The sequence below is a fragment of the Seriola dumerili genome, unplaced genomic scaffold (assembly GCF_002260705.1).
Source record: "Seriola dumerili isolate Sdu_G_001 unplaced genomic scaffold, Sdu_1.0 BDQW01000242.1, whole genome shotgun sequence".
In the NCBI taxonomy this organism is placed as follows: domain Eukaryota; kingdom Metazoa; phylum Chordata; class Actinopteri; order Carangiformes; family Carangidae; genus Seriola; species Seriola dumerili.
In genome coordinates, this window is record NW_019174497.1 from 2,185,137 (window position 1) to 2,213,088 (window position 27,952).

General features: G+C 41.6%; 2 protein-coding genes and 1 non-coding gene across 3 annotated transcripts; 1 reads left to right on the forward strand and 2 right to left on the reverse strand.

Moving 5' to 3' along the window:
- Positions 1 to 4: 4 nt before the first annotated feature.
- Positions 5 to 9,797, reverse strand: LOC111229634 (netrin-4-like). The gene is made up of 10 exons (XM_022756047.1): positions 9,461 to 9,797; positions 8,615 to 9,171; positions 6,357 to 6,629; positions 5,213 to 5,339; positions 4,769 to 4,957; positions 3,780 to 3,987; positions 3,523 to 3,635; positions 3,309 to 3,377; positions 2,533 to 2,706; positions 5 to 2,093 (listed from the first exon to the last, which is right to left on the reverse strand). Exons 1-10 carry the CDS (start codon positions 9,519 to 9,521, stop codon positions 1,951 to 1,953), a joined length of 1,914 nt encoding a protein of 637 aa, XP_022611768.1. The 5' UTR covers positions 9,522 to 9,797; the 3' UTR covers positions 5 to 1,950.
- An 8,430-nt stretch (positions 9,798 to 18,227) lies between these two features.
- trnay-gua lies at positions 18,228 to 18,316 on the forward strand. Its single transcript is given in 2 exon segments — positions 18,228 to 18,264; positions 18,281 to 18,316. It is a non-coding gene; the product is annotated as a tRNA-Tyr (tRNA).
- Positions 18,317 to 20,613: 2,297 nt separating this feature from the next.
- On the reverse strand, positions 20,614 to 27,435 carry hal (histidine ammonia-lyase). The gene is made up of 20 exons (XM_022756430.1): positions 27,155 to 27,435; positions 26,893 to 26,953; positions 26,582 to 26,609; positions 26,421 to 26,495; positions 26,259 to 26,331; positions 26,060 to 26,126; positions 25,923 to 25,960; positions 25,658 to 25,783; positions 25,367 to 25,506; positions 25,144 to 25,191; positions 24,840 to 24,987; positions 24,626 to 24,721; positions 24,185 to 24,243; positions 23,908 to 23,988; positions 23,657 to 23,722; positions 23,411 to 23,576; positions 23,027 to 23,161; positions 21,919 to 22,027; positions 21,728 to 21,797; positions 20,614 to 21,615 (listed from the first exon to the last, which is right to left on the reverse strand). Exons 1-20 carry the CDS (start codon positions 27,399 to 27,401, stop codon positions 21,484 to 21,486), a joined length of 1,965 nt encoding a protein of 654 aa, XP_022612151.1. The 5' UTR covers positions 27,402 to 27,435; the 3' UTR covers positions 20,614 to 21,483.
- Positions 27,436 to 27,952: the final 517 nt, after the last annotated feature.

Below are 27,952 nucleotides of genomic sequence, written 5' to 3' on the forward strand. Positions count from 1 at the left end.
CCACTCCAGTTATTATCAGTGAGGGTAGGCTAAGTAACAGAAACACCTCTCTGTATGAAGCAGTTCAACAGCATCACAAACTACAACCTCGAAAAATTATAAAGTTTAATCAACCTCTCTCTAAAACAGTTTGAACAAAAACTGAACATCATAACCTTCATGAGGGTGGGAACTGATAAAGTGGCAACTGAGTGTGTATGATGATGTCAGATGTTTAACCACGTAGAAGTGTATTTCTCTCTTTTAACCAAAGGAGGGCGGTACTAAAACATGGGTCAAACATCAGTCGGCCACCCCTGCTAGTAAAGATGTTACAGGAAGACACATCAGGCTATTCATAGCCCCGCGCTTCAACATAATGTGACCATGGAATGAAATAGACTTTTCCCAGAAGCATTAAGAATGAGCACACTGACACAGAGTTTATGCAGTTTAGATGAAAAAAAAAGGAACATATAGGACACATAGAAATAGTAATACCAATATCACAATGACAGCAGAGCACATTCATGCACCCTAAATCACCACTTTGTCCTTTACAGGAAAAATTTCCTGCCCATCTTCTCTTATTTTGGTAAAGTCTTTGTGACAAGGACATGGGCGGTGATGTTATGACTGAGGGATGCATCATGGCTCCTCACACAGTTTGTCCTTCTCCTTGGAGACAGCAGACCCGGCCTATTCTTAACTGGGCCTCACTCAAAAATGGCCTGTGGACTCTTGGATGTGATACACTGTGATGTCAATCAGTACCCAGGCTTTTAATACATATTTATTTTGGGGCAGCAGGAGTCACAGGCCAAAAAGAGAAACATATGTTAAGAGAGTGTGTGCGCTCTCTTTCTCACACACACACACACACACACACACTGGCTCCCACCGGGTTGGGTTCAGAGGGGGCCTCTCAAGTGAATCCTCCTCATATGGAAGTGGGTCTTCTGAGGACAGCAGAAAATCCTCACAGAATCGAGTCTGACTTAAGCAACCTGACAATCCACTCTAGTAACTGAACCAGCTGTAAGAGCACACTCAATCCCAAGTGCTTTAGCTGGTTGCATGTACTGCAGAGCAGAGAGGGTGGAGCGGAGCGTGTTTTGCTCTTGTCAGACAGCAGGCGGGCAAGTGTGCCAGAGCAAAGCAGAGCTGTTCAGATTAAGCCGACTGATTCCTTTAATGTTTTTTTTTTTTTTTTTTTTCATCCTTCATCCTCTCTCCTCATCCAGGAGTTACTTGTTCGGACCTGCACCGTCCCAGACTCGCTGCCAAGGACATCAAGCATATGCACACATCCACGCTTGCACACACTCACGCACACTGATGTTGACTCATTCATGATTTATCGCCAATATGTGTGAGAAGACAAGGATAATACAGTCAGGGCCTTTGCAAGATTTCAAAGTAAACAGCTCTCAATGAAATAGATACAGCAGGACGTGACTGTTTTGGCTCATCGACTCCAACAGCAACTTCGGCCAAGGAATAAAGTATAATTGAGTATTTAACATGCGCTCCTTACTGCTTTATAAATAATCTGGAGAGAATGATGAGCCAAGGTGCAGCGCAAAACACAAGAATGAGATTCTAACCTCAGCTTTGTCTGGATGAAGGTCTTTATAGCTTGCTTTGTTCTCTTTGATCCTTAAGTGACTGCAGTCTGGCGAGGTATCTGCTTACAGTATGAGCTTATTTCTACCACAGTTTTACAACAACCACAGCTTTGTAGTGTTCTGTTTTTTTGGGGCTGTGGACTCGACTCGGGAAGACAAATGAACGGTGAAATCCCTGTGGTGGGCATTGCTTTGTCTTTTTTGCTTTCACTTAAGTGTCCAAGCAATGCCTAATTCAGACACTTCCTGTGTTCATTTCGCCCATTATTTCACTCATCCAACACATCGTCTGCATGTCACAGCTGATCCTCCGCCTCTGTCCGTTGCAGTTCTTAGCGATGCCCTACCGGCGGCCGCAGTCTTTCCTGAGGATGTGGAGGATTTTGCGTCCCAGGCTCGACTTCCACGGTTTAACAAGGCTCTTGGTGTTGACCATCAGTCGGCCGGTCTTCCAGTCTTCATGACCAGCCACTACATACTCAGATCCTGGAGAAAAGACAGAGCAGAGCGTCAGTGACTGTCAAGTCTACTGAGAATGCCACTAAAATACACAGAACAGGAGAAAAACCACTGTGGGAAGTACCTTATGTAAAAAGAGAGCACGTCATTACATAACTATAATCAACGAGTTAAATACTGTGCTGCGATGGCTGGCTTGGATGAATGTTGCCAGAAAGGATTATTGTGAAGTGTTAGATGTGAAATAGTCTTATAACAGAGAGGTGGCTCTAATCTTTAAGCTGTAAATGTCTAATCTAAATGAGTGATGCTAGGACATTGGCACTCACTCAAAGTCCATGTGAGGAGCGACAAAGATCTTCTATTCAGCACAAAGCTGGCAGATTGTCTACACAAGAGTCAACTAATTATAAGCTTCTTGCATCGTGAGGAGTAAAGTTTCTTGTTGGAAGCGGCTGCAGCTGACCTGGGTTGAGGATGGGACAGGTACAGCCTTGGATGGTCCAGGACTCTGGGTAAAGGGTGACACTTCCCCTCTGGAGCTTCATCTGAGGGTTCTGGTACAACACCTTCTTGACCTTGACCTCCACCTCTGCATGGGAGCCTTTGTCGTGAGCTGACATCACCTTCACCAGCAGCACTGCCAAGGAAGCACATCAATAAATCACTCATTCAACAAATCGGCTCTGTGGAAGAACAGCCCAACAGCTACCAACTTCACACTTCTCACACCTTTGAGCTTTTGCACCACAGACCCTTTTCTTAACACTTGTCTTAGGTGAAAGGGGAACTCAACCTGTTTTACAAATCAAAATCACTTTACTGGTCATTGGGCACATTACCAAGCCTTTGAAAAAAAAAAAATTTCTACAACACAGCAATGCACCAACAAAGGAAGAGGAGAAGAAGACTGCTAGAGAGTAAACACGGATACAATCAATGCTGGTTTCAAGATTATCCAAAAATAGTCTTTTTAAATGTTGTATGAGGGAGGGAGGAACGTGTGTGTTAGACCTCAGGGATACACATGATAAACTGAAATTTTGAACTCCATAGGTCCCTTTAAGTTAAGGAATCACGACACATGATATCAAGAGAAAAAAACCAGGGGCATTTTATAATTTTAAGCTTTTAAGCTGCCACAGATTTCATTATGTTGTTGAATGGCCTGACAATCCATGACTGCCATGATTATCTCACACAATGCTGAATCAATTCGCTGTGTCAAGCACTGTGTCTTACCATAGTCGTACTCTGCAGCACAGAAGAGTTTAGGGCTGCCCAGGGTTACTTCGACACATTCACATTTCTCTGTAAAAACGAAGCATAATCAATAAGATTAACGTTAATCATTCCATCATGATGTATAGATTTTAAGATCAAAAGAGCTGCATTTTTTATCTATGTGGGCTGATGAGTGTGCAGTGTATAAAGTGTGATATGACCTGCGACTCACCAGAGTGGTGCAGTGCAGAGAAAAGCTCCTCTACCCTAAAGAGTGCCGTCTCACTATTATTGCTGCTGTGTCCCATGTGGCCAGTGGCTGTATAGAAGACCTCCACATCTGAGCTGCGGCGCAGAGGTAAAACCAGTCAGATCCAGGGCTCCACTCGGTGTTAATAATCCAGATTGCACTCTCCCTCAACACCACACATCACTTCATACACTTTTATATTTGCTAATATATATGGACATATAAGTCTTGGCTCTCACCCAGGAATGCAGTCACCAGTGTAGGGGTCACAGTCCCCTGTGCAGTCACATGGACGGCAGCCGTATTCATGAAGCCCCCAGTATCCCGTCATGCAGCCGTCACAGCGGGGGCCTCCGACGCCAGGCTTACAAGTGCACTCCCCGCCGCTAGGGTTGCAGAGGGGGCTACCACCTGAGAGGACAGAGCCCACGGGGTGGCAGGAACAGGCTGCAGAGGAGAGAGGTGACAGAACAAGAGGGCCGCTTGTTAACACCTCTGTCTGTCGATGCAAAAGAAGTTTCTTCGTTTTCTGGCACTAACCTGCAGGCACGCAGTAACAAGGACGAAACAAAAACTAATATTTAGAGTCTACACAGTGAACTCCCATGGCAGATAAAATGTGTTTTATCATCCTCTTGTAACAAGGGACAAGCTGGGCGTATGTACTCAACATGCTTTAAGCAGCTGCAGCGAAAACAAACAGTAAATCACTCCCTCTCTCGCTGCCTGGATGGTCCCTGGTGATGACAGATTGTTTTTTGTTACAGACTTGCTTCATCTGTTTCCAAAAACGGCATGTTTGTTCTTAAAAATGCTGCAGCATGCCTGGTGGGGGGGGGTGGGGGGGTGGGGGAGTGGGCAAGAATGGGAAAAATGTGCTCGCATGGACCATGGGAAATTCCTCCATTGTTTGCAATTACAGTCACATTCCAAAACAGCAACATCTCCGTCATTCCTGCTAGATAGCGGACTGGAGTCTTCTTACTATCACATCACAGGCAAGACAGTGACATAGAAAGGTGCTGAAGGGAAAATGCTCTTATCAAAGAGAAATCCATCTGCTTTAATCTGAAAGGTCACAAAAAAAAAATCTAATCTCCATTACTGCCCTCCAAATATCAAAAGCTGCTTGTCTTAATTGGAATTCTCAGCTGGCATTCATCCAGACAGAGTCATGCTTTAAGGGAAAGAGGAGCTACACCCTGGGGAAAAAAGAGAGAGGCCTTACGTTTGCAGGAGTCAGGGGCCGTTTTTGGACGACCAGGGTCTCGGAAGAAACCGTTCTTACAGTTCTGGCAGTGACGGCCCTCTGTGTTGTGGCGGCAGTCGTCACACACGCCACCACTCCGCCGCCCTGTTGCTAGCCACAGTCCATGACTGAAGTGACAGCTCTTGGCGTGACCGTTACACTTGCACTCTGTGTTTAGATACACATGCACAAGGAAAGGAAGAATGAGATATTTTCCTCTATTCAGCTCATCTTGAAAAACCTAGTGAATCGCAGTGACAGCTCTTACAGCAGCTGACGTTAAAAGAGGAACTGCTCAGGTTATTTATCAAGCATCAGTGTCTGAAAGGTTACATGTGATTTATGATGCTAAATTCATTTTGGAGATAAGTCTACATGCTGTGTGTCCTACTCTGCATTTGACTCTGTTGGCCCATCACTCACTCTGGCACTTATGCGGTGTCCCTATGATGCCGTTGGCCGCCTGCCAGGGCTGGTCATTGTAGAGAGGTGCACAGCGCTCACAGTGGTCACCAGCTGTGTTGTGTCTGCAAACACACTTGCCATGGACCTGCCAGGCAAACACGACAGACAGTTATTTACACATTTTAGTAAAGCTGAATGCATATTTCAATTGTTCGCAAGCATTGCAACATACTGCATATTGTCTGCATTGTAATCACCTCATTGAGCAAATGCGTTCACTGAGTTTGTCCTCTTTTGGATTTTAACTCTGTGTATTTCTTTGTATTTTTACATCATTGCAAATGAGGGAAACCTCAATGATCTTCAAGGCTTCAATAAATAAATGAAAGGAAATAAATTGGACAATTATATATATGTAAATAGAAAATAAATTATATATATTATATTTTACTCTTGCTCTTGGGGATAAATGTATTCCTGAGAGTTTTCACTGTTAATTGTAAATTGTTTTAAGAGGTATATCACCCTGTCACCCATAGAGCCTAACACTATGTTACTCATTTCATTTATGCTGATTTGAAATAGCCTTGCACCTAAACGTTACGTGTGTTACGTGTGAATTGCAACATACTAACATAATATACATAATAACATATATGCATAATCACAGTGTTTACACGCTCTGAAGCTTATTACTGTCTGTGTAACTTGTTTCCACCCCCTCAGGCCATGTTGAAATTAAACTGCTGCTGCTGTTCTCCATTTACAGTAAAGAGAATAACATGTCAGAGACTATGGGCTGTTAAGGCATTAGGCTGAATACCATAATTAAGGTTTCCACATCCTTAAATCTCTGTAATGGTAGGTAAAACTATGGCCTAATATCCAGTCTTCACTGCAACCCTCAGCTTCAGCAGCACATACCAGAGCACAGCTGAGTAACAAGGGAGTGGTGGGAACAAAACCCCAAACCCTCTACCCCCAATCTCACCACATCAACTAAAAAAAAAGGGAGACAAACAGCACCGGTCGGTGGACTTCAGCAAGACACAACATCTGAGAGAGTTTTCACAACAGAACAAACTGTACAAGCGTGTTTTGTTGGTGGAGTGGGTGCACCTGCAAGCTGTATGTTCACAGAATCCAGCTCGGAATAGCTCACCATGTTACTGGTCTTCTGTTGGCCGGGCTGGTAGCCCCTGGCCGGAACACAGTGGTCGGCATGTCCGTTGCAAAGGCAGCTGCCTTTGACTATAAAATCATATATGGCGAAATGGCCCGTGGGGAGTCCAGCAGCGCCAGGATGTTTGGCCTGGCAGGGACACGGCTGGCGCTGCAGCAGACGGACTCTCAGGTTGGTGATCATGAGCTGGTCTTGAGCAGCTGGTCCATAGGGATCCACCGAGTGCCAGGGAGACAAGGCCCGATAGATCACCTGGAAATTGAAGAACAGAGAATCTCTCAAAACCTGTGTTGAACTGACATGACAAAACGCCATCATTCTGGTTTGCCTTTCATGTTCTTCAGGCAGCTGCTATTCTAAGAAAATCAGGGAAAGCTCCAATGTAAACATGGACAAATGCTGCCTGTCCTCCCTCATTAGGAAGTTTATCTTTCAGATTCATCCTCTCTGTCTGTCTATGAAAATGAACAGTGATTTAAAAACTGCTGAGATGGTCGTTACTCCTAATTACAATATCACAAAATTACAACTGTCAGACACAAAGTAAGGTGCTTAAGGGTGTTTATAGAGATAGCTGTTTATCACTGTAGGGTGATATTTGCATCTCCAAAGTACTAGCAATTTTTTTTTTTTTATCTTTAATTTAACTGAATTGAATTAAATTGAATTTAACTGTGTATTTTCAAGTCATTACCTCCAAGAGCCAAGAGCTGCATTTTAACTTTGTAGTCTACAATCAACACGTAATACATCTCGCGTCGTCCATCTCCGCTGTGCACAAGGGAGACCTAATGCTGTATCATAATGAACATAATTTGTACTATGGCACCATTTGGTTAGTGGGTACATGTCAACAACAAGAGGATTTACTGTAAAATCATTGCACTTGACAAGGAAGGTGATTCTCATTAGCATTAAGAACACGTCGGCTTGTGGTGGCTGTGCGTATACTTCAGCTCATTACTGCTGGCAGGGAGTTTAAACTGAGCGTGATGTCTGTAGTGTTGTTTTATGACATTTTCACATAACATTTTGGGGACATCTTTGAGCCTTGAGCAACAGAGACACTAATTATAATGGGTGAGGGGCTTACACGAGGGAGCTGACAAACTGTAGTGAGACACATACTTGCTGCAAATACGCTGCAATTATGAGATCAGTCAAAACCATATATTCACTCAGACGTTCAACCAGAACCTCCCAACGTGGTCTGAGGCACTTTGGAGTGAAACAAATCTTTACTGGCCTGTGAGAGTCTCTATGTCTGCTCATGAATTAGCTATAGCTGGTACAGCAGGTAGAAGTCAACGCTGATACTCTACCCATGCATGTCAAAGCAGTTTGGGGCTCAGAAGGCTGGCCAAAAAAAAAAAAAAAAAAAAAAAAAAAAACGTCTCCCACGGCCCATCAGAGGAGATCAGTTTACAAAGCTTGGTCAACTGTCGGGTGGTTTGTGTGATATCATCTTATAGAGCATCTCTGTGCCAGTAAGTGGACAACAAGAGCAGAGCAGATGGTGAGTGTTATTGCTGTGAAGTGCTAGGGGAGTGTCTGGCAGCATGTTTTGATGTGGTCACTCTCAGATCTCAGAAACACAATCACAGTTCAATATTGAAATCATCTCTTTGTCCTTTAAAGCTTCGTCTGAGCTACAGCATCCTGCTCACTCATCAGACATGACTCATTATTGGCCTTATTGTACTGTATTTATAACTAAGTTTTAATTCAGTGAACATAGTTCCTGCCACTGGAAATCTATCTGATAATTTTATAGATTATATTATCGTATTTTCCAAAAATAAAATGGTAATATTCATTGAGGAGATTCACATGAGGCAAAGATACTTCAACAATTGTCTTGTGTAGATGTCCGTCAAACAAACGAACAAACATATAAATGCCAGTGATACTAGCATATAAAAGCCTTGATGTTTAATAACTGCATTAGGTGCAGGTAGGACTATAATGGGCAGGGTTACACGTCCACATTACTGATCCAGGGGTGGATCTACAGGAGGGGGACAGCTGCCACCCTTAAAATGAGGCCTGCACCCCCAGGTGGCCCCCAAGATCTCCTGCACCTAAAGATGTTATTGTAAAACAATGTGATTTTCAGGCACCTCTATGTCCCTGAGCTGTGAAAAGCACCGAAACAGGGAAGAAACTGGCCCTTGTCATACCACACTGTCAAAACCGCTTGTCACCCCTCATGTAGCACATGTAGCCACTGTACTCACCTCTCCTCTGGTACAAGGAAAAGCTCCTGAATACTTTGAGGTGCATGTTGCCCCACTCTCCCCGACTGATGGTCCATCTGCCAGGCCAAACACCTCCTCACAGTCCCTGGCAAAGTATCTGAGGGTCTTCCACGTGTGCCCGTGATCCTGGGAGCGCTCCAGCATCATGGCAGCAGGGCGGGGGGAGCGGAACACCAGGATGAGATGGGTGAAGAGGAACTCAGTCTCCAGGTCCAACTGGAGCGTCTCCTCCTTCACCCCCTCCGCAGACTGCCACCAGGTGTCAGGGTAGCGGAATGAGGAGTCGCTCATGGCAGAGGGAGGGTGCGCCTGGCTGGGGATGGCAGAGCTGCACTTGCTGCATTTTGCCGCCGAGCAGGACTCCTTTCTGCGGGGGGCAGCTGTCTGTTTGTAGAAGCAGTAGGGCTCTGAAAAGTTGGAGCCGCAGGTCGACTGGGTGCTCAGCACCCTGCCCTGGGCCAAGTTGCCCATGCGGGGGTTGCAGGCTCGGCCGGAGCAGCTGCTCTCCACAGCTGGATCTTTGCCTCGAGACGTTTCTGGTGAGAAAAAAACTTGCATTTATTTTTGTACAATCTGTGTGAAGGTGACTGAAGAATTACAGTTGAAAATCGATTTCTGTTCTCAAAGAGCAGGGCAGTGCCTTTAGGCTACTGCAAAGGTTCCCACTTCCCCAACTCCCTGTCCTGTAAATCTGTGCGCTTATGATGCTGTGAGGCTCGTGGATACATGCGTTTCCCAAAATAGCACGGCCAATGCTTGTTTTATTTATTTACATCTTCATAAAGTGCGTGCGTAAAGGTCTCAGCCACACAAGTTCAAACTCACCGGCTGAAAGAGGAGAGGATGCGCACACCGGGAAAATGATGAGTAAAGTCCACAGTCTCATCCTGAAGGAGTTGTGTTTAACGGCAAGAGCAGGAAGGCGCCTTCACCAGCTTGATCCAAGGAGATCCACCTGTTAATAAGCCAATATTCCTTCACGGCAGAAAATAAACTGTTAACAAACTGTTTCGACGTAGAAATAAAGAAACTCAACAGACTGGACCGTGAACCTCTTCCTGTCTGTCATGGTGAAGACATGCCACGTTAGTCTTATCCAACAGCTCTGCAGTCATTATCCTCACATTATTCCATCTCACACACTCAAGGGTTCAACTTTGCTGTGGAGAGTTCATTGACATTTGGGGATATGAAGAGGTTAGCACCGCCCTCGTCTGGTCGTTTCCCACACCCCTCCCCCCTCTGATTTCCAAAATCAGACTTTTTTAAGAAAGGAAAGAAAGGAAAAAAAGGAGCAATGATGTCAAAACCATTTCTGAAATGTTTTGGAAAAAGTTGATCATCTTGTATTGAGAGAAGACGATTAAAATAATGAGAAGGATTATTATTCAAGTAGGGCAGTAAATGCCATATATGCATATTTCCTCAAGAAGCACCAATGATGGAAGAAATTAGTTGTCATCAGATTTCGACAGGAAAAGAAGTGTTTATAGTTGAAAACAATAACTGAGGCATTTAGATTGCCTCCACAAACCACACAAGCACTCAAGTGTGTCATTGTGTTGCATTCCTGCCACATATCACCACTTATTTCTAACTGCCACTCATTAACCACGCTTTACCTGCCTCTCAGACAGACAACAGCCCTGGACCTGAGGGGTCACACAACCCTTGACCCCAATAATGATGAATAATGATTTTTTTTTTAACTTTAACAATGACATCATCTCCTTGTGTAAAAAGAGACATTTCAAGAAAAAGATGGTATATAATACTATAGGCAGCTTTGCCTGTGGCTAACAAGATTTATCATACTCATCTGATACCATGTAAAAACTTTAAAGTGTTGACTGTCTGAGAAGAAAATGGAGCAGACAGCCAAAGACAGGACAGGCTGATGAGTAAAGATGAAAAGGGAATGGTGTCATTGAGAGTATACATCATACCTGTGAATACATGAGGTCAGGAGCAATCTTTTCTCACTGTGAATGTGCCCTGTCACATGAATCATCCTCTCATATTTGTGCATGTGCATGTTAAAGGAGGAGAAGGGGAGTCATGAGCATTCTCAGTCTCTTCCCTAAGGCATCCCGGCCCTGACGGATCAGGACATTCCTTGAATACTGTGACTCTCGTCACAGTGGCGGCCTCTTCTCTTTAAAGGGGACAGGGTTCATGTATGTGTGTTTTTAGATTTGCATGGGTTATTTCGGTTGTCTCCAGATGATCTGCCGGGGCAAGGGGTGATGCACCTTGAGCTGTTCTCTTTGTACATCACTTGCTTGTTTTCGATCCTAAAATCCCAGGAGTCACCATGAAAAATGCTGCAGGAAGGATGTCTAATCTTGGCCAGTCTGTTGTGTATTCCCTTGGTAGGATGAAAGCAAGGCACATTACAAACAAATTCCTTTACTCTCTTTAACTCCAGCTGTTTGTTGTTTTTCTCGGTTACGGCTCACTAGAATTAAAGTTGTGTATCATTAGAGGAATAATATGATAATTGGGGGATTACAGTTATGCGCTTTCTTGCTGAGGGTTCAGTCAAAATACTGATACCACTCTCATGTGTAACTGCTGCCAGGAGTTTTTTTTTTTTTTTTAGCTTAGCATAAAAAATGGAAACAGGGGAAACAGATAGTCTGATTCTGTCTAACAAAATCAGCCCATCAGCACCTCTAAAGCTCACAGATTAACATGTTATATCTTGTTTAACCCATACAAAAAGCAAAGTGAAAAAATGTCAATTTGCTGGGGTTATGTCTAGAAAAACTTTTCCAGGAGGTCACTGCATCCAACTGAGAAGTAGTCCTGCACTCAACCCCCTAGTAAGACCACAACTTGTCCCTTTTCTGTTTGGTTTATTGATTAAACAAACAAGCTATGTACCATGTTAATCAGTGAGCTTTAGAGGTGCTGTTAGGCAGATTTTGCTACTTTTGTACAGAACCTGGCTAGCCGTTTTGCTAAGATAAGCTAACAAGCTGCTGGCTAAAGCTTCATATTTTATCATACAGACATGAGAGTGGTATCAATCTTCTTCCAACTCTTAGCGAGAAAGGAAATATTCCCCAAAATGTCAAACTATTCCTTCAACAGAAAACACTGTTCTGTTAAAAAGCTGCAGGCTCAAACCTCTACATTCAGGAATTACATCAGTTTTGTTGTATGAGCAACTTGTAACTGCATACCACAGGCATAGACTCATGCATGTATCTGGGAATACAGCAGATAAATGCAGTTCTGAATATAAGGTCAGACATTACAATACAGTCGGAGGGTTTAGTTCAGTAACATGAAATATTGGGATGAAACACTCTTCCTTGTGTTGGTGCTGGACCTCCACAGCCAGTGGTGCTGCTGTGGCTTCGTCATCTAATGGCCCAATGAGATGACACACTCGGGGCCATTCCACTGCTTCTGGCCTGCTTTATTTCCAGACTGTAAAAGGATATGGACCCCCCCCCCCCCATGCTGCCATGTCACCTAGTACCTTCAGCTCACTGAACCGTCTCAACCCTTGCAAGTAATCTGTCTACTCTCCTGTAAAAGCCAGACAAAAAGCCAGACATGCTCCAGGCAAGGAGGGTAGGTGCCGTGCCCACGGGCTAGGCATTAAACAGAGGGAAGGCTCCAAACTCCCTCTGTCACTGGTTGCACTGCTTCCATTTTTATGACGTTTATCACTGCTATCTGTCTGCTTGTTCCTAGCCATAACATTGCCCTCACCCACATTTCATCAGATGGTTTAATCTGTAATGACAAAAAAATGAAAAAGGGTCTGTGTTATGTAAATATTAGTTCTAAAATGCAACTCTTCCCATGATGTAACTCATTTGGCATTCATGCTATTAGTTATTTATTTTATCTAAAAACAGCAGTAAGACTCTTGACGATAATTAGCACAGCAAATGTCTCGCCTACATCTCCATACACACAATTCCCTCCGCAGCCTCCTCCATCCAGACGCCTCTGGAAGTTTATATTCTATATTTTACGTCACCTTTTGACATCCTGTCGCACTGCACAGGAAAGACTCAACAGATGACTGAGCACAAGGCTGAATTAACAGCAAGAGTGGACACAGAAACAGGGGAACTGTGGGAGTTTCACCTTCAGAAAAGCCAGGCAGGCGGATGTGTCCTATTTTATTTTTTTTTAGTTGTTATGGGAGGAGAACGGAAGGCCCACAGATGGCTAAAGTGTGGCTGTGTCATGTCATCCACCACATGGCACGAAGAAAAGCAGAAAAGAAAACATAGAGTATCATTAACAGTGGGAGAGGAAACTGTGACACTTTTTAATACTGTACAAACCAGGTGTGAGCTCTTCTTTTGTCTATCTGATAAGTGATAGCTGGAAAAGCAAACCTGTAGCCAACCAGGTGGAAACGACAGATGATAAACCAGAGCATGATCACATGATGTTATAAAGGAAGGGATCTGTAGCATAATATATACTAATTGTGAACATTTAAAAGGTTTGTCTGGCACAATAACACTGGTTCCCCTTTGTTTCATCATTGATTACAGATGCACTTGTAATTCTAAACATGAAATTGTAGTTTGGGTATCATTTGGATCATCACTCATACGATTAATAGTGAGCACCCCCATGTTTTACATCAGTAATAATTCTATGGGCTTTAAATTTCTTTTTCTTCTTGGCTGGACCGCAACAGCAGGTGGCTGACTGACTGAGTGATAGAGTTGAGTGATCATAGTTCCAACATTAGTCAACCGAATGCCACGTGACTGACTTAGAGTTTCCCAACTGTCCGTTGCTCTTTCATAGATGAATTGGTGTAAACAGTTCCTATCAGGGGGCCGTTTACAGCCTATAGTGTAGCCAACTTAGCACATTTGTTGCGTTGATTTAGAGACTGTTTTTTAAAAGCAATAACAAAAAAACACCTAGTGACAAGTCTAGTGACTTTTTAGACAAAACTTGGCTACTTAGAAAAGAGTCTCACTTAGGGTGTGTCCCTTTCAAAAAGCCAAGGTCACATGGGATGGCCCGTGAGGATGTGACGGACATGGTGACCTTGGTAAGCAGACCTCTGGCAGCTGTTAATTATGAGGATGCCTTTTGGTTGTTCCAAGCTGAAACTTTCCTGAGACAAAAATGCTCCATTAGTTATATAAAATTACACCTATTGTGCCACTTAGTTGTAGTATTTATTGCTCTCAAATGCATTTCAGTGAAGAAGCAGCACAAAAAGCCATAAAACATTTGAAAGTTGGTGCTAAGTTGAGGATAACTATAACGTTTGTGTTGTAAAGCCGTGTATTAGTGTGCCTGATTGATGGTAACATGTCCTGGAGATCCACCCTTTAAACCTTTGCTGTAGGTGGGTGAGGAAGGGGTTGGGGAGGGGGCTTTAAGTAGCTCCCCTTGGATGCTCAGTTGAGAGGCAGACAGGACGATAATCTCAGTAAAGGATGGAGAAGATGTGGGTTTGGAGCCTGCCTGTGTTATGAGAGGAATGTCTGCCGCCTCACCAGCGTGACCCTGCTTTAGGCTCCATGTCTGTCCCCGAGTTGTTGTAATGTACTGTATGTAAGAGCAACCACATGTTCCCGTGCTGTCGGACAGGTCAGGACAAGATGAATATATCTTCATTTTGGATGAGTGGAGATGTACAGAGTGCAGCCTGACTGCAGGTCCTATCTATCATTACAAGCCTTTGATAAATCTGACTGAAAGTAATTATTGTCGTCACTTTGCTGCTCAACTCACTCATTGATTTCTGTCTCTCAATGACCCATTCCCAGTGGTGGAAGAAGTGCTCAGATACTTCACTTATGTAAAAGGAAAATATACATAAATCATGAAAAGTAAAAGTACTTGGTCCTTTATGGAATTATATTATTGCATGTATTAAATTATTGGACTACACATATTGACGTTTTAATGTAGCTATTGGTTGATGTGACGCTAATTTTAATTTCTATTCTGAGGGGTTATTTAATCTGAAGCAATGCATCACATTTTATAAAATGATCATACATTTTGAATGAAATGTGTTTATATCCACAAGGAAAGCTGCACAATGTTATGGTTGTGTTTGCTCTCTCATACCCCTCAGACTGTGTGGTGTTTGTATGTGTGGTTGCACAGGGGTCCATGAGTAACATCATTATGCTTCCCTGTATGTGTGTCAAGTATGTATGTGGAGAGTACAAGATTTCCCTCTAAAATGTGGTGGAGTAGATATGCTGTTTTTGAAGGATATGGCATGGTGCGGCCTCTTTTGTCTAATTGTTACAATTTATCCCGGTAGTAGATTAGGTTGTAACAAAAACCATGTATTTGACATAAACTCATGAGGTCTGTGATATTCATGCAGAAGTTTGAATTGTTGGCATTTGTAATAAACAAATGTGGATACAATCTATAAAAGTTGGAAAACTCTAGCTCAAAGATTCAGTGAGTTACAGGCACTGAAGCATAAAGTGTTACAACCGCATCCGGTCTCCCCTACTTGAGTAAATGCACTTAGTTACTTTCCACCGCAACCTGAGCTATCCTGTCAGAAGACACTGGCATTTTCCCAGCAAAACAGATGAATATGCGATCTAGATCTCATTTTTCTGTTACTGATACTAATATCTTCTCAGATGGTACTTTCCCTTTCTTGTGAATGAACAGTGGGTTTAGAGAGCCCGGCTATGGACTCACTGCAGATGACATGTCCTGTGCTTGGTGCTGTCATGTCAACTGAAGGTTGGGTTTTATTTATATACAACACTTTGCTGTGTGTAGAAAACAGAAAATGATTTGACCTGACCCAACACTTGAATTTTAACAGAAAGAAATTATATCTCTTAGCATGTTATACTGCAGGTTTGCTGATTAAAGGAAACATTTTTCTTTTCTTAAAATGGGGGAATGTTGCCACCTAGTGGTTAAAATTGGATTTGGCCTGAGGCAACCCAATAGGCAAAAGGTTAGGGCACATACCACATGGGTGCAAAAGTCCTGGATTCAAATCCCGGCTGGCCGGGTTGTTTACTGCGTGTAAGTTCCCCCTTCTCTATTTCCCATGCCTCCTGTCAATCTCCACTTTCACTACCTAATGAAAGCATTAAAAATGCCCCCCCAAAAAAAGTAATTTGGTTTTAAAGAAAAGAGATTTAGATTAAAATAAAAATTTCTCTCTTAAAGAACAATGTAATCATTTATTGTCCAGAAATTGCATTATTTGTAAATACAAATGTTTGCGGGTTTAGACAAATTAGTTTTTTGGGCTTTTTTATGCCTTCATCAGAGTAGCAGTAAGAGAGAGACAGGAAGGTTAGGGGTGAGAGATAGAGGGGATGACATGCAGCAAAGGGCCGTGGTATTCAAGCCCAGTCCCCTGTGGTTATGGTATGCAAACTACCAGGTGAACCACGGAGGCGCCCCGGGGGGGTTTAGACAAATTAAAGAAATACAAAGCGTCTTCTAATTCCTTAAGGTTCATCGCACATAATTTATTTCCTCCTTTTGTTTGTGTGTGTATAAACCTGTCATGTTTGGGCCATAATTCTGCATTCACTCAGTTCAATAACCTCATCATTCACCATTATACAGAAAAGATATGATTAATTAATCTGCCTCTAAAAATGACATAATGATAACTGTATGTGGGATATTGAGATCTGCATTTAAGCAGATGTTCAGCTGTTCCGCTATGATAAACACCAGGTCTATCTTTCAGCAATAAGCCTGTCTCGTTGTTATGTACGATCCCTTCATGGGGCAATTTGCAGCGTTCTTTTTGGTGATGTCTGCTGTTGCATGCTGTCCTTGTGCTGCCTAGATTGGAGAACATATTGTACTTTTCCACTGATTAAGTCATCATGAATAAGCACATCAGGTACATGTGTGAAATGCAAATGCAAAAATCTTCCAAATCTCAAATAAAAACAAAATTTTCTTTCCATGTTCACATATTAAATGTTTACCTGCTTTTCATCTGTGAAATGCCCAATGGAGAAATATCCTACGGAGATCTTCTACTCCCGTCTGTCAAAGGAATTTATTTTAACCTAAAACATTAACTGGTAACCTAAGAGGTTCACAGTGTGGTTTGATGTTCCATAGCAAAGCATGTATGAGATAAATCTCTCTTACAGTAAAATGTAGTTATCTTGATATGCACTTTACTCAAAGATTACTTTAATCCACCGTAACTCTAAAGTACAATGCACATTTACCTCATATTTCACAGTTAACCATCAACAGCATGTCAACCACAGCTGCTATCAGCACTGCAGAGACAGTGTATTCTGCTTTACAGAGATAAACCCTCCACAAACATAATAACAGTGCTATTTCCTGTTGTTTAGGGCACTGTAAGAGATGGCGGTGGTGATAGGACGAATGAAATTGCTCCTCGTTCAGAGACCTAACTTCTGTTCAAATGTCTTCAAGGTGTTTAACTTTGATGTCTAATTTGTCCCAAGAAACAACCTCTGTAATCACTGCTTTCAGAAGGATTTTGGACTGTTTCATTACAGCTATTTTTGTTGATCACAGTTACAGTAACTCCCAAATTATGTTGTTAGGCATCAATAGTGACGCAAGCAGATAGTCAGGGATACTTAAGGAGAGTGAGTTTCATATGGTTTTATTTTGTTCTGGCTTCACACCAGCGTTCACTTACCCCCTCTCCTGTGTTAGCTGGAAGATAACCAATGCTTTAGTGTTGCTCAAGGTCTGAGCAGTACATCTCAGGCTCCTTACAAACATATTGTGAAATAAACACACGATGCACATTACAAATACACACACACAACTCCATGCACACAATTGTAAAGTTACACAAGAACTTCATTCATGTAATCCAGGATGCAGACCTCAGTTTTGCCTGTCTGTAGACCCTCTGTAGACTGTTTTGTTTTGCACTGCAGCAACAGGTGAACAAAGACTGCCATGTTAAATTGTGGAAAGAAAAAAGAGAGAAAAAGACAAAGGAAATAGTATCTAAAGACATGGAGTCACCTGATTTTAATCACCAGACCTGTCCCAAGTTAATGCCCGTGCACAGAGAGAGAGAGAGAGGGGTAGGTTACGTTTTATATTTATATTTTTTAGTTATCCTTTCTTCAGCTGAGTAGTTGTAACTGTTTAAATGAGGATGGGTGACAAGTGTTAGAAAAATATGTTAAATTTAAACTTTTTCCGGTCCTTGTTTTTTTAGTTGCTATGTGGGCAGGAGCTACAGGTAAATTAGCTAACTTAAAGTTAGCTTTAGCAAACATTAGCTCTCGGCTTTCACAACTCGAATTTTAACTTCATAATTTTAAGGGGTTTTGCTTAAAGCTCTAGCAACCGACGGCCAGTTCAGTTCTTCAATGAACGTTTCAGTGAACCGTACAGTGCTAACATTACCTTCAATTAAAGCTAATGTTAATGAATGTATTTAGGTACGTAGCACACTGGGTAATTGCTAGGTCATTGATGTCACTTGCACTTTCGTCATGTAGTTGGTAGCAAGGTTTTGGGTGTTGTGTTACGAGGACTGAAACAGTTTCACCAAAATAATAATAGCATAACTGTCGGAGAGGTTAGCTTTGAATACAGTATAGTGTTTAGCCAATGTATCGTCCCTTCGATAGCTCAGTTGGTAGAGCGGAGGACTGTAGTGGCTGTGCAGCTGAAATCCTTAGGTCGCTGGTTCGAATCCGGCTCGAAGGAGACTCTCTTTTTTTTCTTTTTCTTTTTTCTTTTCCTTCCTCGGGTAAGTGTTGAATATGCGGATGGTGATCCCTCCTGGGAGCAGCCGAAAGACAACGGCAACATCGACCCATACAGTCTGCATGGCTAACTGTGTCTTATGGTTTGTAATAAAAGAACATGGAATTATTTTAATTTCACTAAAAACTAGTTTCCATCACTATAACTTTTGTAAATTCTGCCTCCAAATACCTACAACCCTACACAGGATTATTGTTTTGTATTGTTTAGGATTGGTTGTATTGATTTGAAACATGTGCAGGCTTGGTGTACCATTTAAGAACATTTAGACGTACAACGTACAGTGCTTTACAGCGTTTTAGGCACTAAAGGTAATGTGAGGATGCTTTCAAAAATAATGCCATTAATAGTTTTTTATTTATCTGCGCACAAAGTGCAGTAAACAGACAAAAACCTAAATTAAATCAATACTGTGACCACCCTTTGCCAATCTAAACATCTAATGTGCCTAAAACGTCTGCACAGTAGGCTATGTATACACTGGGGCTAATAAATGTTTGCTAATAAACACTTCTAGCATGGACCTAAGCTGTAGGAAGTGAAGCTAACTTAGGTTCTTGCCCTGGTGTAACCTGTATCAGACTCCTCTGTTTAATCAGGAGCGACTGTCTTTAAGCCTATGTTTATGGCTGTGGTGGAATCACATTTTTTCCCATTCATTCAATGATAAGCGTTTGAAAAGTCCACAAGTCACTGCAGAAAACTAAATTTAGCAGTTGAGGTTATGTTTGTATAAGGTTGAGATTGCAACAATACAATTTAACTTGTTGTCCCACCAACTTCAGTCAGGCTAAGCACATGTCTTTATTGTAACGTGGTACTGTATCTGTGTACAACAGACTTCTGCCCCCTGTGCTATTATCTGTCACGAGTTGTTTGTGTAACCTTTGAATTTGTTGACCAAAGCTGCCTTTACAGGTCTGTGACTTACCACTTCAGGTTTTTCCCCTCTGCACCTCAAGATGGCAGAGTGGCTTCTCAGCCCAGACAGGTAAGTGCTTTTTAACTGGACTGGAAAACTTCTGACAAACTTACTTCCCCTAAGGTTGAACACACAGGGAGACATTTCTGTCTGTTTACCCTGAGTGTGCATGTATTTTAGATTTAGACACAGATAATTATTTATATTTCATTAATTCATGAATGTATATTTTACTACATCACTAATAATTACAGATAATTACTGAAACTATCAGTCAGTTCACTGATTTACAAAAAAAAGATTAAACAAAAGAGATTTTTGATAGATGTCTGATCTTAATAGTAATTTATGTAATTTAAAATGCCAGCATTGTTCCAGGCTCCCAAAAGTGAAGATTTAAACCTTCTTTGTGTCATAGAAAATCATAAACACAATATCTTTGGGTTTTAGACTGTTAGTTGGATAAAGCAAGAAATCTGAACGTCACCTACACCTCTGGTAATTTATAATTCACTTTCTGGTTAGCGGTTAGTCTTGAAGTTCTTCAGTACAACTTTGAGGTATTTGTAGTTGACTTGAGTGTGTCCTTTTTTATGCTCCATTTCATTTCTCAGAGAAATATTGTCCTCTTTACCCCACTTCATTTATTTTACAGCTATAATTACTAGGTACTTTTTAGGTTAACATTTTACAAAACATATCAGCTTTTCAAAAACAATTCTGTTAAAAAAAAAAAAAACAATTTCTAAAAGTGCATTTTACACTAAAAGAAGTAAATTTATCCAATGTTTCAGTAAAACAGCAAAGAAAAGTTGTATATAAATGTGTGCATCATAAATCAGGTTTTCCCTCTTTCCTCTCCCACTAATCAGCTCATGACCTCTCAGATTTATCTTGTGACCCTTCAGAAGGGTCCATCCCCTATTGTAGGTTGGGAAACACTGGAATAAACTTAAGTGTACCTCAAGTAAGAAGATAAAACTAGCTCCACCTTAAACAGCTACAACAGTAAAATTCTGCTTACACACTGATGCAGCAGCAGAAACAATGTATTAATGTATGAACATGTCATTCAAGGGCATTTTACTTGTAAGTACCTTTTGCTGAGGATCCTTTTGTACTTTTACTGAAGTAGGATTTTAAATGGAGGACTTGCTTGTAGTGGAATATTTTTTACATTGCTATATTGGTACTAAAGTAAAGGATCTGAGTACTTTGCCACTGTGTATCATTAGGTAAAATAACTTCTATCTACTACAGACGTATCCAAGTGAGCAGAGGCAGGACTCACATACTCAGACAAATAATTAAAGAATGCAGCTGTTAAAAATTTTATTGTTGTCTAAGTTTGAAATGTAGAGATGAGAGAGATGTAAGATTTCATATAATTACACCAGAACAACAACATAAATGTAATCGTAGTAATGTTCGTGCTACATCATTAATTTCATATGAAAATGGTGCAGTGGCTGAGGTAGTCATGTGGCAATAACAACTAAATTAGACATTTTAAAGGGACAACAAACGTTTAGATAAATACAACTCTAATGCACAGTGATGTGGGGCAGTGTATGTGCAAGTTCAACACCCAATAATTACTAAAGAAATATACACTCCCTGGCCACTTTATTAGGTACACCTATACAATCTAATGCAATTCAGTACAACAGCTCTGCCACATATTTGACCTTTACAAAACTTATGATGTTATATTTATATAAAGTTTATATATAGTTTCAGACAAGTGTTAATTCCATAAGTCTATTAGAGGTCGTGGTTAGCGGTGGTGTTGTACTGGACTACATTATATTAAAATATGTTTCTATTATTCCCATATGTTTGTCAAAACTGAACATTATTATCTTCATAAAGGAAAAATGTATTGCTGGGCTGTTGTATGGGATTGCATTAGATTTTATGGAAGTCACATATAAAATGGCCACTGAGTGTGCATGTGTGTAGATATAGTACGCCCATTTCTTAAGTTATCAACATATCAAGGATTAAAAATTTTAATGTCAGAAATCAAAGTATGAACTTAGTCTACGAGAAGAAACAACATTGCATCTTAAAATCAATGTCCAATCAAAGATTTTGTTTGGTTTTCATTCAAACTCACAAAAGCCTCAAATACTTTTAGTTGTTGCAAAAGGAAAAAAAAAAAAAAACATTTTTGAACATGCATTCACTCATGACGGACACGCTTCCTCGGCGATGCTGGAGGCTCCAGGGAGAAGGCAGTAGGAGAGACGGGACGGGACTCTGGGATGTACTCTGTCTGATACTTGTCAATGTAAGGTTTGGCCACATTCCACACCTGAGTTGAAAATATAAACATGCAATTTAAAAAAAAATCCATCCCTGTGGAGCTTACATGTACACAGATGGTGTACACATTTTATAGTCACTACTCAAGAGTCGGCACTTGCCTTCTGGTCAAGTAGGAGACGGTGAACAGCTTCGATGTCTGGAGACATGAATCTGTCTTTAATCCAGGGTCTTTTAATGACAGAAGAGAAGAAGAGAGTCAGAAGTGGAACAGTGGATAAATATTAACTATCCTGTTCATCATTTCACTGGACTGAGAGATGTGTACCTTGGCCACATCTGTTTGACTTACTTGACCACACTGCGCACAAGTTCATAGACCTTCTCCAGTGGAGTGGTGGTACGAAGTGGGCGGAGGAACTCGATACCCTGACAGGCAACCAGCAGCTCTATAGCAAGAACTAATCACAGAAAACATCAATTAGATTTAGCAAAATGTTTATTATTGGTAACGAAATGCTAACCAATAGGATACCATGTTTCTCATTTGTTATTTATTAATCCAGTTTTAAGTTGTAATTATTTAAGCCACAAAATTAAAGTGTTACACAACTTTTGATGTCACTGCTCTTGGCATGTTACATGACAATCCTGTGTTTGCGTTACGGCCACAGTGCTGCTGGACACAGTGAAATGGATTATACAATGTGTGGGACCGGACGAAATATTATACATGACATCATATAATAATAGAAATATTAAAGAACAATTGTCATACAGCCTTCTGTACTTTTTTTTAAAGTTTTCTTTTTCAGTCTGTTCCAACATACAACAACTATTGTATCTTATTCTTTCTTTTCTTGTGAATAATAGAAAAGAAATTTGGCCACAGAGGCACTGATGTACTTATGTATTTTTTAACCTCTAGTTTTATGTTTAACCACTATATCCACTCAATGTGCTTTGATTTTAGACCATGCAAATGTTTGCTGATGCTGCTTTATCCGCAGTGTACACTGGCATGGTTTTCAACAATGTTACCTTTGCACTTTTTTGTTACAGAATCACCAGGAACTGTCCAGTTAATCTCTTTGAACCAGAGGCAGCTGCTGATTTAAAGGCTCACATGAAACTGTGGGGTTTGCTGTTAATTTATGTACAGTGACTCATCTGTGTAGCAGCTCATGTATTTGTGACTTATCACTTTGAAGTCATGTTTCATGTGTTAAGTCATTTTATTGACTGTTTATTGGTAAAGTATTTCACCGGAGGCCTACAGTCTCTACTTTAGAAAACCATGCAATAGTTGATTAAATTGGAGTTTGTAAATGTAATAAATGAATCAATGTGGAAATGTTTTGATGCTCACATTTGTGCCTCAAAATGAAACAGAAGCACTCTAATCGGAGCTGTCTTATTATTAGTAGTAATTTACTTGTAATGGCAAGAAAGAAGCTAACCTTGCTCCACATGCTCTACGACCCTCAGGGCCTTTCTAGCAGCCCAGCCTCCCATAGACACATGGTCCTCTGTGGCAGCACTAGTAGACAAGGAGTCCACAGAGGATGGATGACACAGAACTTTGTTTTCTGAAACTAGACACAGAATAAAAAAGGACATTAGAGTTAAGGTTCATACTGAATCATTCAGCAAAAAGGGACATAAATACGGAAAAATGATAAAATGCTGTTCAACTTAAAAACACTGAACATCTTTTTGTACAAAATATTCTACCTGAAATTCATATTCAGTATTAAAACCTAGTCTACCAACAAAAAATCTATTTTATTATGCACTTTACTTATACTCATGCTTTATTTTGTTTAATATTTTAGCACACCGACCCAAGGCAGCTGCGGTACAGTGGGCAATCATGAACCCTGAGTTGAGTCCTCCCTCATTGACGAGGAAGGCAGGCAGCTCACTCAGCGAGGGGTTACACAACCTCTCGATCCTCCTCTCACTGATAGACGCCAGCTCATGGACTGCAATGGCTAAAAAGTCCAAAGCCTAAGAGAGGAAAGAGCGGTGAAAGAGAGGAGAACAAAATCTACAACAATGACCAAAACCTTGTTTGGTGAGTCACGAACCTTAGCTGGATATTCCCCGTGGAAATTCCCACCTGAAATGGTCTCACCTCTTTCCGCAAACACCATCTTGTACAGCTGTTAAGAAAAATAGATCGCAAACTGATTTCCAATAAAAATCCAACGTACAATTTGTGGCAGAACCTAGAATTTGTGGTTGAACCAATTTACAGTTTAAAGTGCAGAGACAAAAGTGGCACATTGAGATTCACGTAAGAGACTTTGCCTCCAGCTTGCAAGTCAGGGAAGGATACAGGGTTGTCAGTGGCACTGTTGATTTCCGTATTGATGATGTTCTGGACAAATTTTATTGTGTCATTGGTGACTCCGTGAACCTGTGCAGAGGAAGAGAAGGTTATGCTCAAAATCTGAATACTCTGCTTCAGGACTGCATCCCTCATATGGGATCTACCACATGAGTTTTTCCTTCTCCTAACTGAGAGTCGGAGGATAGAGGGTGTACAGAGTGTAAAGCCCTCTGGGCCAAGCTTGTGATTTTGGGATATATAAATAAACTTTACTTGAGGTTACCTGAGGACAGCATCGCATGGTGTAGGCATCCTGGACTCTGTCACAGAAACGGTGGCTTTCTGGAAAAACGCACCAACGCCAGATGACACACATTAAGTACTGCATGTTTAAGGATGCAATGCAGGCACAGCGTTGCCAAAAGCTATATTTGATTAAATCCTTTGGGAAAATACACCCTCTGCATTTGACCCATCCTAGCTATTTATGGTACATTTTATGGTATGTGGTACAGTGGAGGGCCAAAGCGGAGTGTTCCCGCCTTGATCACGAGCAGTGGTAAAAAATATTTCTTATAGAAACCCTGACAAACAGAGAGACAACATTCAGCCGCCACACAGTGTGTCCAGTGTGAGCCTTAGCCCAGATATTATGTGTGTAACGATAACTTTGCGTGACTATTTTATCATGTTCTGTTGCTAGAATCCGGGTCTGTCCTCTGACCTGCAATCTGGGATGGATGGTGATCGGAGTCCAGCAGTGAGCGGAAGCGTTGGGCCACCTCTATCTGTCCTGGGTGGGGCCGCAGAATATGGATGTCTGTATGGGAGGAGACCAGAAAATAAGAAAGGATGGACAAGATGCGTGATCTTGAAACTGGAGGTAAATACTTTCATCTACTTTTGTGACTTTGTTCACCACCACTGATGCTGCTCACCACTGTCAAAAGCCTTGGTGGTTCCCTTTAGCACCTCCAGGGTGAGAGCAGCGACGATGTCTGCCTGCTGCGCGATCGCCTGGGCTCGCTCCACAGCCTCCGCCCCCAGAGAGGTGATCATCTGGGTCCCGTTGATCAGAGCAAGGCCCTGTGAAGGACAATAAGACGTTTTCTCAACTTAAAGAAACCACTACTTCTTCTAAATTCCGTGAGAAAACACAATGCATTCCCAGTGAACCCTGGGTTGATATCTTTAATACGGGCAAATCAAATAAGAGAGCGCGTGGTTGGATTTAAACATAACCTCTTTAGGCTTTAGTGATATTGGCTTCAGTCCATGGGCCTCCAGGACCTGACCAGAGATGAAAGGAGAAAAAAACATGTAAAAGGTCAAGGGACATCAAAAAGCAAACATGTTTTCCTATTGGATCATGCAACCTTTCACTTTCACAAGTAAAAGGCACATTTCCTGCAGCATGAAGCAAGTTATTGTTTTACAACCACGAAAAAAGTCATTCTGATCTTACATATTTGGCATCTGCCCAGCCGCTCTTAGGAGACCACATTTTACCCTCTCCCATCAGCCCTAGGGCCAGGTGAGAGAGGGGTGCCAGGTCTCCACTAGCACCCACTGTTCCCTTTTCTGGGACGAAGGAGAGGCAGGAAGCTGTAGGGGCAAAGTAAGAGTCATATGACAGTCCCCAATACTAATCCTTACATGAAAATATCAGTCAATTATCAGTTATCTCAGTCAACTGAAGCTGATAGCTCAGGTCAGCTAAGGTTAAGTGAGGCTGTCGGGTGCAGTTGAAGCTTACCGTTGAAGGCCTGAATCATGGCATGAAGGGTTTCCAGAGAAATCCCACTGTGCCCTTTGGCCAGAACATTGATCCTCAGAGCGAGCAGCATGCGGGTCCTCTCTGGGCTTAACGGGTTCCCCACACCTGCACACCACAGCATATCATTGATGATGCTGACATAAATACAGAGGTACCTAAAACACCTTGTCAGGAGCACTGGATATCTGGAAATCTTCAAATCGAAACAAGAAAGTAAAGTGAGCTTTATGGAGACTTTTATTACCTGCTGAGTGTGACCGCACCAAGTTCTCCTGCAGCTCCCTGTAGGAAAAAAAGGGCATGGTCATAAATCACCACATAAGAAAGGGCTCATTCTTCAACAGTCGAAGGAGGAAATATATAATAAATTATTGTCCTTACTTGAGCTTGCTGACAGGAATGACAGTTCGGGCAAATTTGCCAAAACCTGTTGTGATTCCATAGACAACTGGTGGCACAGAGAAGTGAAAACAGAATCATTTATTTCTGGAGACTGTAGTTTTGCAGCAGCTGGTTAACATTCAGATCAATGCATTTAATGTCTTTGCAGATGGACATTTATTCTTAAATTCATCTTAACCTTTGTTTTCTTTGACAATGGTGTCCAAAAGGTCTCTGGATTGCACAACTTTTTTTTCTGCCTCCGGAGTCAGCTGAAAATGTCGGTAAAGGAAATGATTACACTAAGTCAAAGATTACCACAGACAAGCCATGACAACAAATACAATTTGTTGATCATTACCTTTATCTTGTAGAGTCCTCTGCCTAAGTTGACCAAATCTGTCGATGTCAGGCTGCTGCCATCCAAGGAAAGATACTGTACAGGGAGATGTGTGTTAAATAGAAGTGGAAATATATCACATGTTTTCAACTTTTGCAGAAATGGGTAAAGTGAAAGCTTACGTCTCCAGGTTCTTTGTATGCTGCTGTTCTTTTTCACATTTTTTAATTAAGGATAACATTCAGCAAAATATAGTGTTAACCCTATACCGAAAATAAGACATTATTTTATTACAGAAATAATAAAGCCCAGTGTTACATCATTAAATATATGGCAAAGATTTATTTTATTCTTCCAAAAGTCATTGATACCCACAGCCGAAAACAATGTACTGGTATGAACAATGAAAACTCTATTTAGTACCATCAGTACTTACTACCCACTGCAGTACCCAGATACCCACTATGGCACAAGTACACAGGTTTGAGGATACAGATGAGAAACTCCAGGCTGACACGGGATGAAGTCAGGAGACATGGTATCTCCTTCAATAGCTGAAAGTACAAGATAACAATACAAATTGTACGCATTTTCTCTCATTGGTTGATACTGTAATTACCTTTAACGTTTAGTCATTACGTGACCGGCTATGCGCAATTACGCACAAATTACGCACAGCTAGAGGTAAAAGATCTCCAGTGTCCCTAAGTGTAATGCAAACACTTCTTATATTTTTTCAAGCACACGGTCATTACCGAGCTCGACAAAGTCATTGTCCTCCAGCACATCCTCGATGGTGTCATCCGCATCCAACAAACCCAAGCCCTGGCACCTGCGCACAACGAAGCGCGTGTCCTTCACCGCTGTGATGCCGCCGTTGTCTGGTTTGTTCTTGATGTAACGTTTTAGCGCCTCGTGTCCGAGCCACCTGATGGGGTTGGTGGTATCCCGGCACGGCACTGCCAGCCACTCATCTCGGATGTGGACAGTAAAACGAGGCATTGCGCTTTAGCGGGACTCTACTGCAGTGAGCGCTGCTCATCGCTGTGCAAAGTACCACCCTCAGCTTCAGCAAGTTTCGCCACCAATCAGACGCACCGCTGGGGAGTCCCGCCTCGCCGGTGTCACACCTCTGGGGACCACTGACCTCCTCAGGTCAGTACACAGATGTTTGGACATATTGTAAACGCGATGAGTGAAGTTTGTTTGGAGATATTTTTTGTATTGGTTGACGCGTAGCCTGTGTTTTCAAAGAAACATGTAACATGCAAACCAATTATTGTTCCACTACCAACAACAAATCAAGTATCTGTTGTAGTTTCTTGTGAGGACAGTGAATTTAATTCTCAAAAGGACTTGAAACACATTCCACAAATTACACTGGAATCCTATTACTAGTGATGCCTTTAATTGCTATCAGACATTTTGAGTGAATGTAAATGTCATACGAGGTGGACACAATATTATGAACATTTTGAACTCAATTTGTTGGTTCAACATAATGTCAGGTGGTAGAGGTGCAACAAATTAATATTTTGATGTGATTACATCAG

Coding starts and splice junctions, on each gene's coding strand:
- hal (XM_022756430.1), bottom strand. CDS start 27,401: ATGCCTCGTTTTACTGTCCACATCCGAGATGAGTGGCTGGCAGTGCCG. Junction 26,496..26,581: donor CATACAAAGAACCTGGAGAC/GTAAGCTTTCAC, acceptor CTCCCTGTACAG/TATCTTTCCTTGGATGGCAG. Junction 21,616..21,727: donor GTCTCCTACTTGACCAGAAG/GCAAGTGCCGAC, acceptor TTTTCAACTCAG/GTGTGGAATGTGGCCAAACC.
- LOC111229634 (XM_022756047.1), bottom strand. CDS start 9,521: ATGAGACTGTGGACTTTACTCATCATTTTCCCGGTGTGCGCATCCTCT. Junction 6,630..8,614: donor TTCCTTGTACCAGAGGAGAG/GTGAGTACAGTG, acceptor TTCAATTTCCAG/GTGATCTATCGGGCCTTGTC. Junction 5,340..6,356: donor AACAGAAGACCAGTAACATG/GTGAGCTATTCC, acceptor TTTGCCTGGCAG/GTCCATGGCAAGTGTGTTTG.